Source organism: Lissotriton vulgaris, chromosome 4_1 (assembly GCF_964263255.1).
Source record: "Lissotriton vulgaris chromosome 4_1, aLisVul1.2, whole genome shotgun sequence".
Taxonomy (NCBI): Eukaryota; Metazoa; Chordata; class Amphibia; order Caudata; family Salamandridae; genus Lissotriton; species Lissotriton vulgaris.
The window spans coordinates 759,106,848-759,124,976 of NC_141691.1; the positions used below are offsets into that span (position 1 = coordinate 759,106,848).

Consider the following 18,129-nt stretch of genomic DNA (forward strand, 5'->3'; position numbering starts at 1 on the left):
TATAATGAGAGGCAATATTATGCTTTTAGTGGACTTGAGGCATAGCTTCTAGAGAGCAGCACTGCTTATCAGGGAGAATAGAATGCCAAACACATATACAGACATACACATATATAAATCTGCACACATACATACATACAAAGATCATGCACAGTGAGGCTCAGAAGAGGACCCTGGCTCAGGATGCAGCTCCTGCTCTCCTCAGCTCCTGGGATATAAATGCACCCAGCTCACACAATTTCTACCTGGCTTTGACGGGTCCATATTTGTCTGCCACTGCTCTAACTCCTGCCCTGGCTACTGCTCGCACTCCTCTTTCCTGGCTAATTCTAAAACACATAGTGTGACTGATAGAATGTGGCCAAATAATCAACAGGAGAGAAAGGGTCAACACGCCACTCTTATACCCCTTTAGATAATCAATGAAAACAAAAGAGCGACAATTACTTAGGTGTAAAACCCAAAACAATAAAGTGATTCCTACCACGTAAGGAAAAGTAAGAATAAGTAGAAAACAAGAAAACAAGAAAACAATAAGTAGTGCAGTTAAAGGGTGGTAAAAAAGGAACCCTCAGGCATCAAATCAGAATCTGATGCCAGTTGTGCAGTCGCTCTTTTGTTGGTTTTCATTGATAGAATGTGGCCTCCAATATGCCCAGGCCCCTTGTGATTTAGAGATTTGTTGAAGACTCTGTAGACCAGCACAGTGTGAATTTGTATCTTAGCTTGTGGACCTTCCATTGGTTTGGATGGCTGTCATTTCAAGGGTCTTGAGATGAGCAATGCTGTCTTCTTTAATTTGCACAGATTCTGTGAATGATGTAGTTGAATGAGTTTTTCTTTGCAGAGGTACTTCAAGGGTGCTGGCAAGCTACAAGTAGCCTGACCTACTCTTTGGAGACCCATGAGGTACATTAGTAAACAATTACTCTGGCCTATGCCTTGAGAACTTGCAAATAGAATTAGTGCAAAATCTGAACGAGTTGTAGATCTATATCTATGAGGATTTCCAAATTCTTTGCAATTTATGCCCAAAATGCTTTGCTATAGGTAATGCTTAGGTACCAATATATGATACCCAATGCCAAGACTGGCATCAAAGTAACATCTTTAGGAAATGAATGGCCACCATATCAATATTGCTATGGTGCATATCTGTGTGGCTGTGCAATGAGATACACAATTTTCAGTGAATCCCAGCAGTCCTCTGTCCTTGGGGTTTGATAGTAATTTTTATCTCCCTTCTATTCATTTAACATCTCTCTTTTTATTCTCCTGTTTAAAGTAGGATGGTTAAACCATATTTGATTATTAATGTATCGCTCTATCCTTTTACGCTAGTTATTCTGGATTAATCTCAAAACAGTGATGTTTTTTTATAAGGATGGATATGTCTTTCATGTTATATGTAATAAAATCATTGATACAGAAATATTGAATAAAATGTTCTTTAATCAAGCTCAGCAAAGTGTAGGAGGCATGCAGGCACCTTCCTTTATTCTGAGACAGGTGGAAGTTTGGGAGAAAGTCTCATGTCTTCTCTCACAATATAAATGGAAGACTTAACTATCCAAATTAAATTTCCTTGACAGCGCATAAAAGATCCGCAAGCACTCCTTTTGCATATTTAGTTTACAAATTGCTGATTTTGCAAAATTATGTACATAAGGAAACAGTGGTTCACCAGGTAGATATACTACGTAATACAATGAATTTAAAATATTTAAAATACTGACAAACTGAACAATGAAGCAATGCCTAAAGAGTGAATACTCATTGACATATATGAAACATAGTGCAGTGTGGTGTGTGGATGCACAGTAAAGCGGGTGATTAAAAATAAACTACAAGCTATCAAGGGGCTCATGGATTTGCAATTTCCAACTATTGTATTTATTGACTAGCAAGCAACAAATTTCCCGCCTGTGTCGATGACATTTCAAGGTCATATATCAATTGAAAGTCATGAACACAAACTGGCAACTTGTACTATTGCTGAGCTTGTGAATATTACATTTATTGACCTATGATATTTTTGAGTCAGTATTCAGTCAATATTGTTCACATTTTCTAATACATTTAGTTACTTAAAATAAGTCACACTTTGTTTCCTTATATATGATTTACCTGTAGGACCCCTCGCACAATGGGTTACTCTTGTTTTATAGTGAAATAGTAAACACAAGAATTTTCAGTTGATAAAGATAGCACCCCAAGGGAGCATTGAGCCCACTACCCATCAAATACTCATATTGTGTAATGTTGGAAGTTTGTGTGGGGACCCATTAAATTCCTGCCAAAAGAGAGTATGGCAATATATCTTGCAGCCATATTGTTGCCAGTTTAATTTGTATTTTTCAAATTGAGCACTTCCACTTACTGGCTCCACGATTGTGGAGGTGGACGTCTTTGAGTTATTGTTTGGACTGGCTTCTAGCCAAAGATAAAAACGTGATTGGTTACATTAAGATCACAATAGATTAGTATTGTGATAGCTACAACCTTCTCAGAGATAACCATTGTTTGTTCATAAGCACAAGTGAGGATCACAATAGCACCTTCCTTCTCTTCAGGATTCAGAAGGAAATCTCTATCAACTTTGAATTAATAAACTACTTATCCCTTCAAGCCGACCCTTCATATAATATGCTTGATTCAATAAAAAACAAAGTTTTTTCAACTAGTAACCAATAATCCTCATTTAATACACATGTTTATAGATGATGGTAAACTAAAAGGGAACATGACGTTGATCTTCAATGATATACCTTTCCACATTTGAATGTTTTTTATACTGAAGAAATGTAAATGTCTTCAATTGATCTCACATTGTTTCTGAACTTTCTGTTAATCAAAACTGTCTAGAGAAACTATATGTAAAAATCTCTCTACAGCTTCATTTATGATTTAGTAAACATTTTGCTGTATGGGTCTTAGTATTTTCTGGAGCGTTCTTGATTACTTCTCTGGGCTACGCATGTATGAGAACTGAGTATACACTCAATGAAGGATCTGGCTTTCTTTTTCGACTTAACAAAGAAGGGGAAGAGTCCTGCCCTAAGCTCTGTTAGACTTTTGATGTGTGACACTATTATTTGCACTAACAACTATTCCCCTGTACTAAACTTTTCACTGATCCAGTAGTTGCTTGGCTAAGTTCACAGAAGCAAAAACCCTTACCTTTTACATTTGAATTTGATTATTATCACCACTACTCTCTGTAATGTTATGACAGGCAGGTTTGTAGACAGCATACCCGATCTCCCTTTCAATGAAGGGGCAATTCGCATATAGGCAGGTGCAGTATATGGCTGCAAAAGCGGGCATGAGGGGGCCATGCCCCACACATACAGGTGCAGTATATGGCTGCACCAGCCAGCATGGGGGTGCAATGGGGATCCATAGAACCCCCCTGCTCTTTATCTCAGGAGATGCTCTGACTATGCACTACCTCATAGTGGCATACAATCAGTGCACCTTCTGATAGCTTTCTTGCCTTAATGCCCACGTCTGAAATATGGCAGAGGCACTAAAGCACAGGATTACTTCATTTCCATGGGGGTCCCACTCCCATACAAATGAAGGAATGCTCCCTTGTTATCACACAAATGCACAAGCGCAAGCACTATCTCAGAAGGCATTGCCAAGCAACTGCTGTGTCTTCTGTATTACCAAAGCGCCCAATGGACGCAAAAAAGCATGCATAAAGTGCTTGCTGCACTTAAGCGACACTTTGTATGATATGGATCAAGGTGTCTGTATTCCACTTTTTAAAATGGAGGCTACAATATGTTCACGATTTGTTCTCAGTGTGTATGGAAGAAACTCTCTGAGTAGCGTGTTCTAATATTTCACAAACAAATGTAAGCTTCCCAGGATTTGTGTCTGAAAAACAAAATCACATGCAGAGCACATGACATGGAGGTCGGCCCAGCAAGTATTTTTATTTAAAATGTCCCACCAGAGGGGCAGGAAACACGTTGAACCGGCTACCAAAACCTATATGTTTTGGAAGCCCAAAAGCTCTGTTCAATAAAAATTAAGAGAGAAATGCAGACATCTATTTTCTGTTCAATGTGAAGCACCAGTCGAATAGTCAGCAGAGATCCAACACAGCTTTAGATTCTGATTCACACCTATATGAGATCACTTTAATTTCCAGTTACAGACAATTCAGAACCTCATAGTCTGAGGTTTCCCACATAAAACGTCTTCTGGCTTTATTAAAAATCAGGCTGTATGAAACATCTCATCAGTGTCTATTTTATCTATGATATCTTCAATTTAAATGTATTATCAATCATATCAGGGTAGCTTCAATACTACCGAGAAAAGGTTTTCTAATTACAGAGCTACTTACAGCATATAGGCAATGACACCTATGCTCCACATGTCTGTAGGGAAGGAGACAAATTCGTAGTTCACAACTTCAGGAGCAAGGAATTCGGGTGTACCAAAGTGTACTTTCAGCTTTTCTCTTGGCTTATACCTAAATATTGAAGAAAATATTAAGTTCATGTAAGATTGCAATGGGAGTAAATATAGCATTCAAATAGATTTTGTGTTCTTAGGGGAATCCAAATAACACTAACGTGCAGAATGGTTTCATAATGTTTTTTTTTCTTTCTAGATGGTTTCCTCAAGCCTTATGTAGTCTAAATCCTACTGGACTATTACACCCTCCTCCATCAATTTATTAAAGTGTAAATATAATTTTTTATGTAAGCTCCCACAATAAAGAGACACTTTAAACATAACAATTCCTAATCATCAATTGCCTTTTGAAAATGTTTTCATATCACCACCCATTTGAATTAACTCATATAGCTACCACTAATAATCCCACCTAACTCTTATTAGTCTAATCTACTATATTGAAACTGGAGCATGGAATTATTTGCTTTCAAACCCAACACTCAGTGCTTAATTTGAGCCTGTGGTTTTCAGTGCTCAGCACTGGCACATTAATCTTGAACACCGACACCTATAGCGTGACCTCGACTTAACGGTATCGGAGCACAGACACATTAATTTTTGTTAGGCACTGGAGTTCTATTATAGGCAGCGCTTACAGGAGAAATTATTTTTGCAAGCTGTCTCCTGATGAGAGACCCGGCACTTTATTTTTTTACAAATTGACCACTGCCAACACTTTTCCCATTAACTAACAATATTCAATAACTACTGGATTAAAAACTGTCCTTGGGTTCAAGTCTCATCGGAGGGGTAAGTGTTCTACTCTATAAATCCCATTTCGATACAATGCGATACAACGGCCCCCCCCCCCCGGCCACACTTTTCCTGGTGGCCCTGCCTAAAATGCCCACAACCTCCTTGTCTAATGTATAAATCCATTTACAATTTCAAATTCCCATTTTCTGATACACAAGTACAAGACTTACATGTGCTAACAGCTTCATGAATTAAGCCCTCTTTTTCCCATTATGAGAAATACAGGGCAAAATGTGGAAGAGGGGGCATTCCTAGTTGCAGGTATCTATAGTGCTTACTGCAAAAATTGTTCCACCTAACCCAGCAGAAGAAACAAGGAACTTCACATGATAGTGCAAAGTATGGATACATCTAGCCGCGTTGATAGGCTGAAGAAAAGTATGGTGCTTTCGGGAAACAGCATCATGGAAGGTTGGTCAAGTGAAGGGACTAAAACCACCCTATTGATCGAACATCTTGTCATTTAATAGTTTACATGAAGCTGTAGCATTAATGAGGCACTGAACCACAGGTAGCTTTGTAAGCTGTTCGTACACCTTTCATAAGCCAAAGACCACTAGACAGGACATAAACTCCCTCATGAGTTATGCAAGAGCCTGGATGTGGTAATAACATATCTGGAGTTTCCAATACTGCTGGTAGTGGTAGTTCCCGGGTGCCATTACCACACTATTATGAATTTTCACCTTGGAAATGTGGAATAACCACAGGAATCAGTATTTATTCTCCAATTCCCCAATGTTTTCCCCTCATTTTGCAGCTTTTCTCTGCTCATATTTCGCCAAGTTTTTCCTGCCCAAATGTCCATGGTGGAAAAACATGAATGCTGCTTCCCTGCAATTTATGAAATCCATCGATATCAGGATTATATAGAGAACTGTAATGAGCATACGTTTTTTTTAGGAAACTGTAGGAGGAATACACCTGGTCTATCATTTTTTTAATACTAATATTCAATTTCCGAAGAAGGGCTTAATTGAAAACTATAAGTTATGTATGATTGTTATCAACCTTACTGGGATGTCTTCCGCTTATGAATTTCCCATTGTTCTCACAAAGTGTACAATTATTACCCACTGGTCTCAGAGTTCTGACTGTGGCTCTCATGTTAATACTAAAACAACTGCACCCCTTTTAAGAATCCCACATCCATGCAGTTAAAACGTTACAAGGAAAACGTTTTTAAAGTTAACGTACATTGCATTGGCCATTTTCAGCGCCAGCTCCCGCTCCCATTATTGAGGAAATATTGACAGTTTGCCTTATAATATACATTAGGGCACAATTGTAGTAAAAGCAAAACAAAAACTCACAGAACTACTGGTAGGCCACTATGTGTGATCTACGCCAGACTTCCCTTGAGTAATAACCTCTACACACCCTTTAATAGGTCTGTACTAGAATAAAACATTTGAAACTCTGTTGCCACATTCTGAGGAAGGAGTTATGATTTTACAAGATACAACTGACAAAAGGAAAGAAAAAAACAGCAATAAAAACCGTCAATACAGTGGTTAACATGTAGAGCCCTGAAAAAAACTACCTTCGAGCCAAGCCAAAATCGATTATTTTTATCTGATTAGTTGCTCGATTCACACATAGGATATTTTCGGGCTGTGGAGAGAAAGAGAGAGAATGAAATACCTCACAGACTGAATAACTAATATTCTCTGATAATGAATAGACCGATACATGGAAAGGCAGGTAGTTGGATAGCCCGGCACATCTTGAGATATGTATATAGGCAGTAAGACGGAGATGAGACTGAGATTTCATATAAGAATCCAGCATTTAAGAACACTAGACACAGTTCATGTAATCTGTGAGCAACATCCATTTGTGGCAATTACCAGTGGAGTGACAGAGGAATGGTAACGGAATCACAGTGCAAATGAGGTAGGCGTCCACAGTGTCATGAACTTGTGGGCGTTCACAAATATATGCCAAGCACGGCAGCATCCACCTATGTGCACTTTTAAACTTACAAGGAGAACAATTTCCACTGGAAGGTATGTAAAAAGAAAATACATTTCTTGGAAACATGTTTTCCATAAACAAAAAATGTATTTAATATAGTTTTTTTGTATTCCTCTGATTTACTAATCCTAAGCATGCAGAATTAACGTAATGCAGAAACTTTCACAATGCAGAGTAGGAAGACAGGCTATGCCAGGTATATATTTGAATAACAAACACTTGAGAATGCTACTGACACAAATTGTATGTTTTACTCATGTCTACCTGAAATGTTTGCACTGGTAAAGACAAAGAGGAGCAAGAGTTTCAAGACATTATGTCAATACTTACTGTTTGATGAAGAACAGAAATTAAAGGAACAGACTACACATGAAGTAAACTAGCGTGTGAGACACTATCATTTTTTATAAAATTTCACAAACTTCCTTGAAATTTTTTCTAAATGAAGTAAAATCACATTTGTACTCAGAAATCGCGTGACTTTTTCATGTGGGGTATACAACATGCAATATAATCAAGTAAGATGCAGGCAAGAGGAAAATGTCTCTTGGTAATACCTTTTCTGTGTGAAACAGTCTCCGTGGGCCAAAATGACACAAAATTCAGTCATTTAAAATTTGAGGGCATTCCATGAACTTCATGTGACAAAAATTATGGAAGTTTGCCTAATTTGCAGGACTTACATTTTGCCCAAATCTATATATATACGCTCAGCTTTATGTGAGAGTATTTAAAGCATCCTTTCCGAATAGCTTCCTACTTTAATATTACACAGAAGTTCAGGTAAGGAACTCACCAGAAGGGAAAGAACTATTCCTGAGTCCAGCACCCTACAGCGCAAGTCGTGGTAACGACTTGCGTTGTAAAATTTGCGTTGTGATGTACCGCGATCATTTTGATCACGTTGTAACATCATACATCCCCCGGAGGAGGCTCGGCCCTGTGGCGCGAATAAGGGCGCCCCTCCCCTAGGCACAGGGGGCGCCTGTCATATCAGACATAATACAAAATTACCAAAATTACGTGATTTACTCATAATATACATTTTGCCTGGGCCTAGTCATGTGCTACCCATTCTTTGTGTGTTACTTTATGTTTGTAGGTGTTGTGTATCTTGAGAAAAGAATGAAATATTTCAAAGAGTGTGCTATGGTACGCTTCCTGCAATTTGATGTATATACATACTGTGGTAAATTTGCCTTTTCCTCTCTGGTCACCCCAGATTTGCTATTGTCGGTACCCTATGTTTGCTGCCATTATAATTCTGTACACTATGACATCACTATTCACTGTCAATGTTAGGCCTGGGAGTACATCTTTATGACCAGCTGACAAGCCTTTGTCTAGTGTTGTATGGTTCGAATGAGACCACACTAAGATGAGCCTGACTTATAAATGGGGTTCGTCATATGGGCATATTAACAAGGAAGTGGCAAAATACGGTGCAGCCTTGTGTTTCTCCCTGCTCGCCGCTAATTTAGCTGCTTAGCGCCAATGCAGGCACCTTGCACCATAGTGCAAGGGTGCAAGCGTTGAGGGGAATGATTGTTTATCTGCAGGAAGGGACACCCTTTCTGAACATAAACAATCTGAAATGGCGTTTTGAAGCTTCTATGTGAGCTGCTTAATGCAGCACACATGGAAGTTGCAAAACATCCTTTTTTAATGATTGTTTATGTGCAGAAAGAGTCACCTTCCTGCAAATAAACAATCTATGCCATTTTGAAGGTTATATGTGTACTGCACAATGCAGCACACTTGTCAACAGCAAAAACGAGGAGAAATTAAACATTTCCCCTCGTTGCGCCAGGTTAAGGCCAGGTTTTCTCTTGTCTTAATTTTGGTGCTGCCCCATATTTACGCCACCCTTGTAAATATGGGGCAGTGTCAAAATCAATGGGTGTTGCCGTGGAACGCCCACCACAGCACCCATTGCCCTCACCTTTCATGCTAAATATAGCGTGAAAGCATGCCTTATTCACAACGCGGCGTTAAGCCACATTAAGTGGCTTAACGCCAACTTGTGAATAAGGCAAAGCCTCTATGGCCACCACAACGTCAAGAAATGTGACATTGTGGTGGTAATAAGGAATTTTAAATATGACACTATGGGCTAGATGTAGGTAATTGTAAATTACCGATTCGAAAATACCGAATTTTACCGATTCGGTATTTTTGAATCGGTAATTGCTATGTAGATAAAAAATCGGTAAAAATTACCGAATCGTTAAGATTCGGTAATTACCAAATCGGTATTTACCGATTCGGTAATTGCCATTTATTCCTTTGGGGCTGGAGGCCCAGGAATGAATGTCAATTACCGAATCTGTAAATACCGATTCAGTAAAATAGGGAAAGAGTCACCGACCGGTAATAGCCTTCTTACATCTGGCCCTATGTTTGTTCTAACAATGCTCAGTGAAAACTGGGGATCAAGAAATTGCTGATACTACACCACCTTTGTTACAGTGATACATATTGTGGGGCAAGATAGAGGGTAATCACATATTTCGCCTGCTTATCTCGACTAGATGAAAACATCTGGATAACCTTCCCTTGTAAATCAAACACTTCTGTGTTAAACCGCTTCTTTTTGCAATTAACATAACATTTGAAGGGTCTCAAAAGCTAATTAATTATAGTTTTTCTACAAAAAATGCACTTGTTCCATATGACAACCAAAATTACACGTAGCAAAATTGGTAAACGCTTGAGACATGTCACATGACAAATCAACACCTTTGCTATAATAATACACTTAGCGGTCCTTTATGATATCGGGCGGATTGCCTCCGCCAGGCTGGCGGTAGCCACCGCCAGCCTGGCGGAGGCAATCCGCCCGATATCATAACCAGATTTCTCCCCCGCCATATTTAGGATGGCTGGGGGGACCACGGCGGACGGAAAGACCGTCCGCCGCTTTTCCGCCTAGGCCGCAAATAATATGGTGGCGGTGTCTAAGAGACACCGCCATCCGTGTTATGATGTCTGGTTTTCAGTGCCTTTCCGCGGCGGCGATGCCGCCACAGAAAGGCATGCGGCCTTCACTCTGGGGGACCGCAGGGGGCCCCCAGAGTTAAGTACAGGTGGGGGTGCATATGGGGGGTACCTGTGGTACCCCCTTCATTGTCATTTACAAAGCAGCAGGCACCGCTTTCAAAATGACAATGTGAAAGTGCATTTTCAGCATTGTGGCAGGCGGTGCAGAGAGCACCACCCACCACAATGCTGAAAATACAGGATGTGCCCGCCACTGTGGTGGGCACATCCTAATAGCACCCCCGGGACCCCTGCCCTTATGGTGGGCGGTCCCGATTTACGATGGGATGACGTGCGGGCAAAGTCCGCCCGTCATCCTAATAAGGCCCATAATGTGGCAAGATGGCAGGCAATCATACATTTCGCCTCCTTTTACTCTTGACTGAAGGTGTGCATCTGGATAACCTCCCCTTGTGAATCCTAACGTATCTGACTTAGTTTACTTCTTTTTAGCAAGTGTTAATACATCTGAGTTGTCTCCAACTTCATTGATTAGAGTTTCTTTACGAGGTCTGCACTAGGTCAAATTGGCACTCTAGACTGTATGTAGCATTGTAATGTGGTGGGCGGACCAAAAAACTGTTGGTGGTCAGACTGCCACCAACGACCGCTATCGTAATGAGCCCCTAAGTGTGATCTGTGTTCAGTGTCAGAAAACAGAAGATCTGTTTCTTTTAAAACTTACATCCCAGACTCAAGTGTACAGTTAAAAAAAGTATCTAGTCATGTGGACCCTGGCCCAGCTACTGTATTTAGCCTGGTCCCACTGGAGGATGTTCAGCCCTTTAGAAATGAGGAAGATCCTGATCTAAAGCACTGCGCTTTATTACTTCTGCCACTCTAGCAAGAGAGGACTGCCATATTTAGAGATTACCACTGTCGCACTGATATCTTTGTACCTTTAAAGGAATCACCATCACAGCAATTTCTCTGATTATAAGAAAAGTTTAGTGAACGGCCGTTGCCAGTTTTGATGGCCTTCCAGCAAACTATTGTTTTTTCAAAAACAAACTCCCAAAGTGGGGGTCTGTTTTTGAAAAACAAATAACTAATGGCTCCCACGCTCGAAGAGTTTTTGTCCCTAGGTGCAGGATTCATTATCTTAATTTTGATGTCTGGGATGTAAAATGGACATTGAACCATCTGCCTTACATACAACGGCAGTGTGGTGCCCTTTCTCCGATAACCAGCACTTCATTAGGCCTTCAGAGTAAGTTTGGCATTGATGGATACAATGTTGGCAACCTGATGGCCCAACTGACTTACAATTGGTTGGGAGGACTTAAGTTTGGCAGACATAGTACTCTGTCACTATACCCTGTCTGCCAAATTCTAAATCGGGCCCTACGTCTAAAAGCAAATCTTTGGAATGGGGCGAGGCAACAGAGCTGGCCAACTGACAAAGCACTCTCGGCAACCGCAATATATGGCTTTGTCTTGCTTGGAAATCTTGGGGTCAAAACCAAGAAACTTCAGCACAAGCTCGACAATGACATATCCGACTTCAAGGGATCCTCAACAACCACAGCCATGGAACTGGTCCTGTTGGAACATTCTGACTTTCATTTCAGGAACAAAGTCCAAAGATAAAAATGTTCTCTCGGATGACCTGCATTGGGTATCCAACCTCCACTCCATTGCGGTCGACCTAATATCGCACTTAGATTTCAGTAAAGCACAAACAGTTGTTTTTCTGTGTAGCTTTAATGTTTCTCAAATGTGCATCTCCGGCTCATCATTTTCTATTTTAATGATATTGGTGTCTTTATCCTTTAATCTTTTCTCTATTGTTCTAAATTGGTTTGGCAATTTTATAGAATTTTGTTCTCAACTGTAAAATTGGTGGTGTTACCTGAACTTATAATGTGCTTATTTGGGGTTTCTCTTGGGGTTATCTTGTGCCTGTGCAATGGCTACATTGGTTTGAGCAGACACTCTCTCAGAAATGTGTTTTGTCCTAGCAAGATTGTGTTTATTCAGTTAATAAGGGCTACCCCCTACCAAATCAATAGTTCAATTTCTGAAGAGAATGGTTTGTTATTAGCAACATCAATGCAATATATATATGCAAATTTTGAGGCAAAGTACAGGGGTCAACAAATTCTTAAAGGGATATATAATCTGTTGGTTGATTGTTCAAGAAACAATTTAAAAAGAGAGAAAGAAAGGTAGGGGGAGATAAAGAGAAAGCAAGGGAGGCAGGGGGAAGAAATTGGGAAAGCAATCAGATAGGGAGAAGAGAGGGAGAAGAGACGGATGGGAGAAAGATGGTGAATGGATAGATAAAAGAGAGATTGCACAAGAAGACGAAGAGAGCAGGGCTGTTTTTGTTTTCCCGGTCCAGTTGTGATTGTGACTTAGTGTTCTTCAAAAAGATAAGTCTTTAACTCTTTGTTAAATTTAGGAAGTATTGGGTTGGTCCTGATGTATACAGGGATGTTGTTCCAGATCATGAATGCACAGATGATAAAGGCCTACTTACAAGCATTGGCAAAATCAATAGTTCTGCCAATTATTATCCAGCCACAGAGGTACCGGCTTTGTCAATGTTTGCTTGTTGCACTGTTTCAAGAAGGCTGACACATTTAGCAGTAATGTGTCCATCATGTTTAAACATTTTCCAAGTCGACTGCCTGGGAAGCCATCTTGGAATCGTTTTTGATATATTGAATCACAAAACCATTCCAGGAAACACACCATGTGTGTGCATGCACAGCCATCTTGGAATAGATTTGTGATTAAGTATATCCAAAATCATCCAGAATTGCTGCCCCGGCAAGTGCACACGTATATGGTCTGCATATTAGAATGTTGTTTGAAATTCTTTACTATTTCTTAGAAAATAATGACAAAATATGTTTCAAAATAGAAAAAGTTAGCTGTGCCTTCTCTGGACGTGGCGTGCTAGAAGGAGCAGAATAGGCCCGGAAGCAGTGTCTGTGGAGTTACCATGTCTTCACAAAAGGGAAGAAGACACATATTTACAGAGAATTAAAAACAAAATTAAACACTGAAGCGCAACCTATGGCAGTGAAGTGGACTATTTTCCTGGCAGACACGTACATTGAGCATAGGCAAAATGTAATTTTAAGACAGGAGAGACAATGGGTGAAGTGGGCTGTAAGCTGTTGTGAGGGTAAGAAATGTGAGAAACACAGTTTAATAGACTAGTGAATAAAAACCACTGACCAAAACCTCATATATGTATGCATGTTACGTATACATTTTTTAAAACAGACAATAAATAGTCTAATAGTCGACCTATAGGCCTCACTTAAAATCATAGGGTAACTAACGGACCAGCTCACTATTCGGCCAAATCAACATTGGTGCTCTCCAAGTGCATACACCACCATCATCACATACCCTATGATGCTGCAAGGTTTGAAGTACTTCTGACACTTTCTTTGTCCATTCACCCCCTCGACGGCACAGACCTTCTATCTGATTATATCATCTAAACCACTCAGGATTTAAATCAGATTGATTTTCCGCAAGTGTCAGATGTTCATGAATTAAGTTTTAATCATAGGGACCTCCATCAGTAGCAAAGCATGTTTTCACGTGGCATTACTTAGTAAATATGGTGGTAGAAACACTACAAAGCATTTTTCACCAATCATATTGTTATTCTGGACACTGATACAAGACAGTCTTACAATAACAATATAGAAAAAAGTGCTTGGCTGCACATTGTAATGATAGGGGTCACATGCTGGATGGAGCATAGGAGGTAGCTTTGACATTATTTTATTACTTACTTAAACATGAGCACACAAAAAGCTGTGATGTTACTCGAATTCGCCAAAACAAACTAATTGCCAGCAAAGTTTTGCAAAGTTTCATATTTTTGCCTTTCTCTTAGGTCGTGAAATTTCACAGAAGCAGACATTGTTTCCTCCTTGTGAGTTGATTTTCTCCATGGAAGGGAATAATTTTAACTCTATTCAACTCAAGAAGGGAAATCTTTGGATAATGGTTTCTGCATTTTACAGAGTTTTTTAAAATCAAAATCAAAAATGTTTGAGATATTGTAAGACAATGATTCTTTTTGAATGATCACTCCCATTTTCTTTGGGACTGATGCTGTTGATTTTTGGACTTTGCACACTGAGACCCTGCTAACCACGCAGGCCCCAGTGTATGGCCGCTGACCCCTGAAAACATGTCAAATTGGTTAAAAACCTAATTTAACGTCCCTATAAGCAGCTAGTATATGATACCCAGTGTAATCAAGGCCTCTAAGTTAAACGTCACTAGTAGACTGTAGCATCTATAGTGGCACCACTAAAATGACATGGCAAAGCATGTCTTCAAGCCTGGCCCTATTACAAAACTGCAAGTTTGAACTGTCAAACATTTTCATAGGCCTTAACCTTTTTTTTAAAAGTTCATGAGTTGCCCCTAAAGTAGACCTTAAACTCCATTAGAGCAGGTTGCATGATATTTAAAATGTAGGGCCTGTGTACTTAAGTTGTACATGTCTTAGCAGTGAAAATACTGCAAAGTCAATTTTCACTGAGGCAAAGCTGGCTATCCCATAGAAAAGCACTGGGTTACACAACAACACCATGTAATGCATAGCTTCAGTTTGGGAACAGTTAGAACCATGGTTTAAGACTAAAATTAATAGTGATTTAAATTTCAATCTGATGGTCACGTCAGATTTTAAATTTCTATTTTGAAAATGCTACTTTTAGAAATGTTAAACACTGGGGGATTGGGCTCTTGAAAACAACCACCATGGGCCTCTATTGACACTCTAAACAACAAAACAGTAGGTGGCTGCGTGATTTGAATTCACTTTACTTTATAATAAGGTCACATTAATCAATAGACATGCCTTTGTATTCATTTACATTGCTACACAAATTTTTAGAATTTGTTATGCATAAAAAAGAATAGCACCTCTGATCTTATACAAAATTCATAAACATAAATACAAAACAAAACTTAGCGTGGGAAAGTGCATAACTTGACTTATAAAAATTCATTAATATACAAGTGCATTAACAAAACGTTACTCGACCAGCCCTAGAGTTGATGACCAGAGGGATATATTTGAAAAGGGCCTCCTGGAAGACTGCTATTTTATTCTAAGCATAACAAATTCTAAACATTTGTGTATCAATGTAAATGAATACAAAGGCCACTTTTAGAAACTTTGCGTTTTCCTGCTTAAAGCCATCTTGTAGTTAATTTCCAACCATCATCTGGCATTCTGCTGTCCTTCTGCAAGGCGGTGTGATTGGTTCTCAGGAAAGGGAACAGGAGGGCACAGGTTTGGTGGACTACTGACATCCTCCGGACAGGATGGCTTTGTGGATGTGCCGATCAACTGAACAAGCTTCAAAGGGGAATCCCCTGTCTCAGGCAGATGTAAGTCACAACTGGAGCTGTCCCTGTCATTGCCCTAGTAGTCAGAGTGGCACTCCTCCCAGTGGGAGGAAAACCTGTTCCAGAATTGGTTTGCAGATGGAGCTCCTCATTTCCCTAGACAAACATCAGGGAGTACCCAGCGCTCTGACCAGGGAAAGAAACGGTCTGCCAAGTGATTATGGAAGAACAGGGTACTGTTGGATTATTCAGGTCAAAAGCTACAAGAAATGAATTAAAAGTGGGTAGAAGTGCCCCTGGAACCTTATTCCCATTGGCCAGGGAGTTTCCCCCACCCAAATGGCACCCCTATGTGCCTTCTTCAGAACAGCCCTGGATCTAAGGAAGACAGATAAATGACTGCACCTACTATTGAACCTGTGGAGAGAATCCTAAATGCTGGACCTGTTCCCCACTTGTACCTAGGGCTGAAGATTGGACTACGAGGGACAGCTGGTTAGCTTCCTGTTAAACTCAATAAACACAAACGCTGTAAAAAGCCCAATACTCTGCTGAGCCCAGCTGATCACTTCCTACTGGATTTGGCCTGGACCCTGCTGATTGGTCAGGGGAGAATGCATTCCAACCCTGCCAAGTGGTGCCCAAAAGGTCCTGGACCCTTGGCTGATGTTAGAGTGTATTTGTAGGAAACTAGGATACACATTGACTGCGGTGTGAGCCCTGGTCAAGCAGCAATCACATACAATAAGAAGAACAATTTTCCCTCTGTGGCCACAATATATTGAAACAGATGTTTTACTTTTTTCGAACTTTGTTTTACAGTAAGCTCAAAATGGGTGACAAATGCAAGAAAGGCATCAGACCTCGGGGGCAATGCGGGTCTTTGTGATGGGTTCAACGCACGCTGCAGCAGCAATGCATCGGTTCTGCTCAGGGATGTGCCGCTCACTCATTGATTTGAAGGTCCTGAAGGAACGCCCCCCAACCTTCCAAGGAAGCATCCATAATTATCAGGCGAGATTGGAAGTATGAACGAAAGGCCTCGCTGTAGATTTTGTGGATGAAGCCACCAGTTCAGAGCCTGGACCATGGTAGGATTTATCCGGATGACATCATCGAAGGATTCCCTGCATTGAATCCACTGAGCTGATAGCGCCTCCTGAAGTGGACGCATACGAAGGCGGCAGTGTGGGACCAACAGGATGTTCGAGGACATCATCCCTAACAAGGATTTGTACAGGCGCACAGTGATGGACTTTTTGGATTGAATCCGGGCGGCCAAGGTCCGTAGTTTTACCTGACGTTCCTGTGAAGGGAAAGTCTTTCTCTGAGCAGTATCTAGGATGGCTCCGAGGAAAGTGAGACACTGGGACGGCTGAAGGACGGATTATTCATCGTTGACAGTAAGGCCCAGACCATTGAAGAGCTGAAGACAGGAGTTGGAGGACTTGGTCACGCCTGCGCGAGTAGGTGCCTTGATGAGCCAGTCGTCTAAGTACGGGAAGACCTGGTGATGTTGTTGGCGGAGGTATGCTGCTACTGGAGATAGACATTTGGTAAAAATGCGTGCCGCCGACTTTGGCCGAAAGGCAATACTCGAAACTGGTAGTGCTTGCCTGCCACCTCGAACCTGAGAAATTGTTTGTGGTTCCTGTGGATTGGTATATGAAAATATGCGTCTTGAAGGTCTAAAGACACCATAAAGTAGTTTGCATTGAGGAGTTGCAGCACCTCCTGGATGGATACCATACGGAAGGACTGTTTTTTGAGGCATTGGTTGAGGTTTCTCAAGTCCAATATAGGTCTCCATTTTTTCTCCTTCTTTCGAATTAGGAAGAAACGGGAGTAGAATCCCTTGCCTTTCTGATTCCGGGGGACTCTTTCTATCGCTCCTTTTTTTAGCATTAGGGAGAGTTCCAATTGCAGCAGTTGTAGATTTTTGTGCCGCATTGGGATTGGCGGCTTTTGAGGAGGGGTTTCCATAAACTCTAGAGAGTGTCCGAATTGAACAAGTTGGAAGACTCACCGATCCGTTGTAATATGTTGCCAATTGTGAAGGAAGGATGAAATTCTCCCGCCAACTTTGCAAGGTGGAGAGAAACTGGAGACCTGTGGCAGAGAGAAGTCATTGCCTTCTGCCTCCGTCCTTCTTTCCTCCTCGTCCTCGAAAGGAAGATTTGTTGTAGGACGACTGGTTTTGCTGCTGCTTTTGCTGGTACTGGGGTTTGTATTGTTGGCTTGAACCATACGTGGATTTGTACCCCTGATAGGTGCCTCTAGAAGACTGACCTCTTCCTCTGGAGCCCCAAAAGGAAGGATTCTTGAATTGGAGAGTACCTAGAGCTCTTACGGTATCAGTATCTTTCTTGATACCCTGTAGCATCTCATCAATGTGTCGCCCAAAAAGAAGCTGACCATAATACCTTGGTTTGAATTTCAGGCCGGAAAGATGTTGCCTTAAGCCAACCTTGGCGCCTCAAGACTGCAGCTCCTGCCAGCTGCCGGAACCCTGTGGATGCGATATCCATCGCTACATCAATCATT

The 18,129-nt window shown here is 40.8% G+C and overlaps 1 protein-coding gene across 6 annotated transcripts in view; it reads right to left on the bottom strand.

Annotated features, from left to right (window-relative positions):
• MYLK4 (myosin light chain kinase family member 4) overlaps positions 1–18,129 on the bottom strand; it is a 997,611-nt gene that overhangs the window by 56,511 nt on the left and 922,971 nt on the right. For all 6 annotated transcript variants that reach the window (XM_086965066.1, XM_086965064.1, XM_086965068.1 and 3 more), the window contains 2 exons: positions 6,776–6,846; positions 4,361–4,489 (listed from right to left, as the gene is read on the bottom strand). In XM_086965066.1, coding sequence (XP_086821192.1) covers positions 4,361–4,489; positions 6,776–6,846 — 200 coding nt within the window. The remainder of the gene's footprint in view (positions 1–4,360; positions 4,490–6,775; positions 6,847–18,129) is intronic.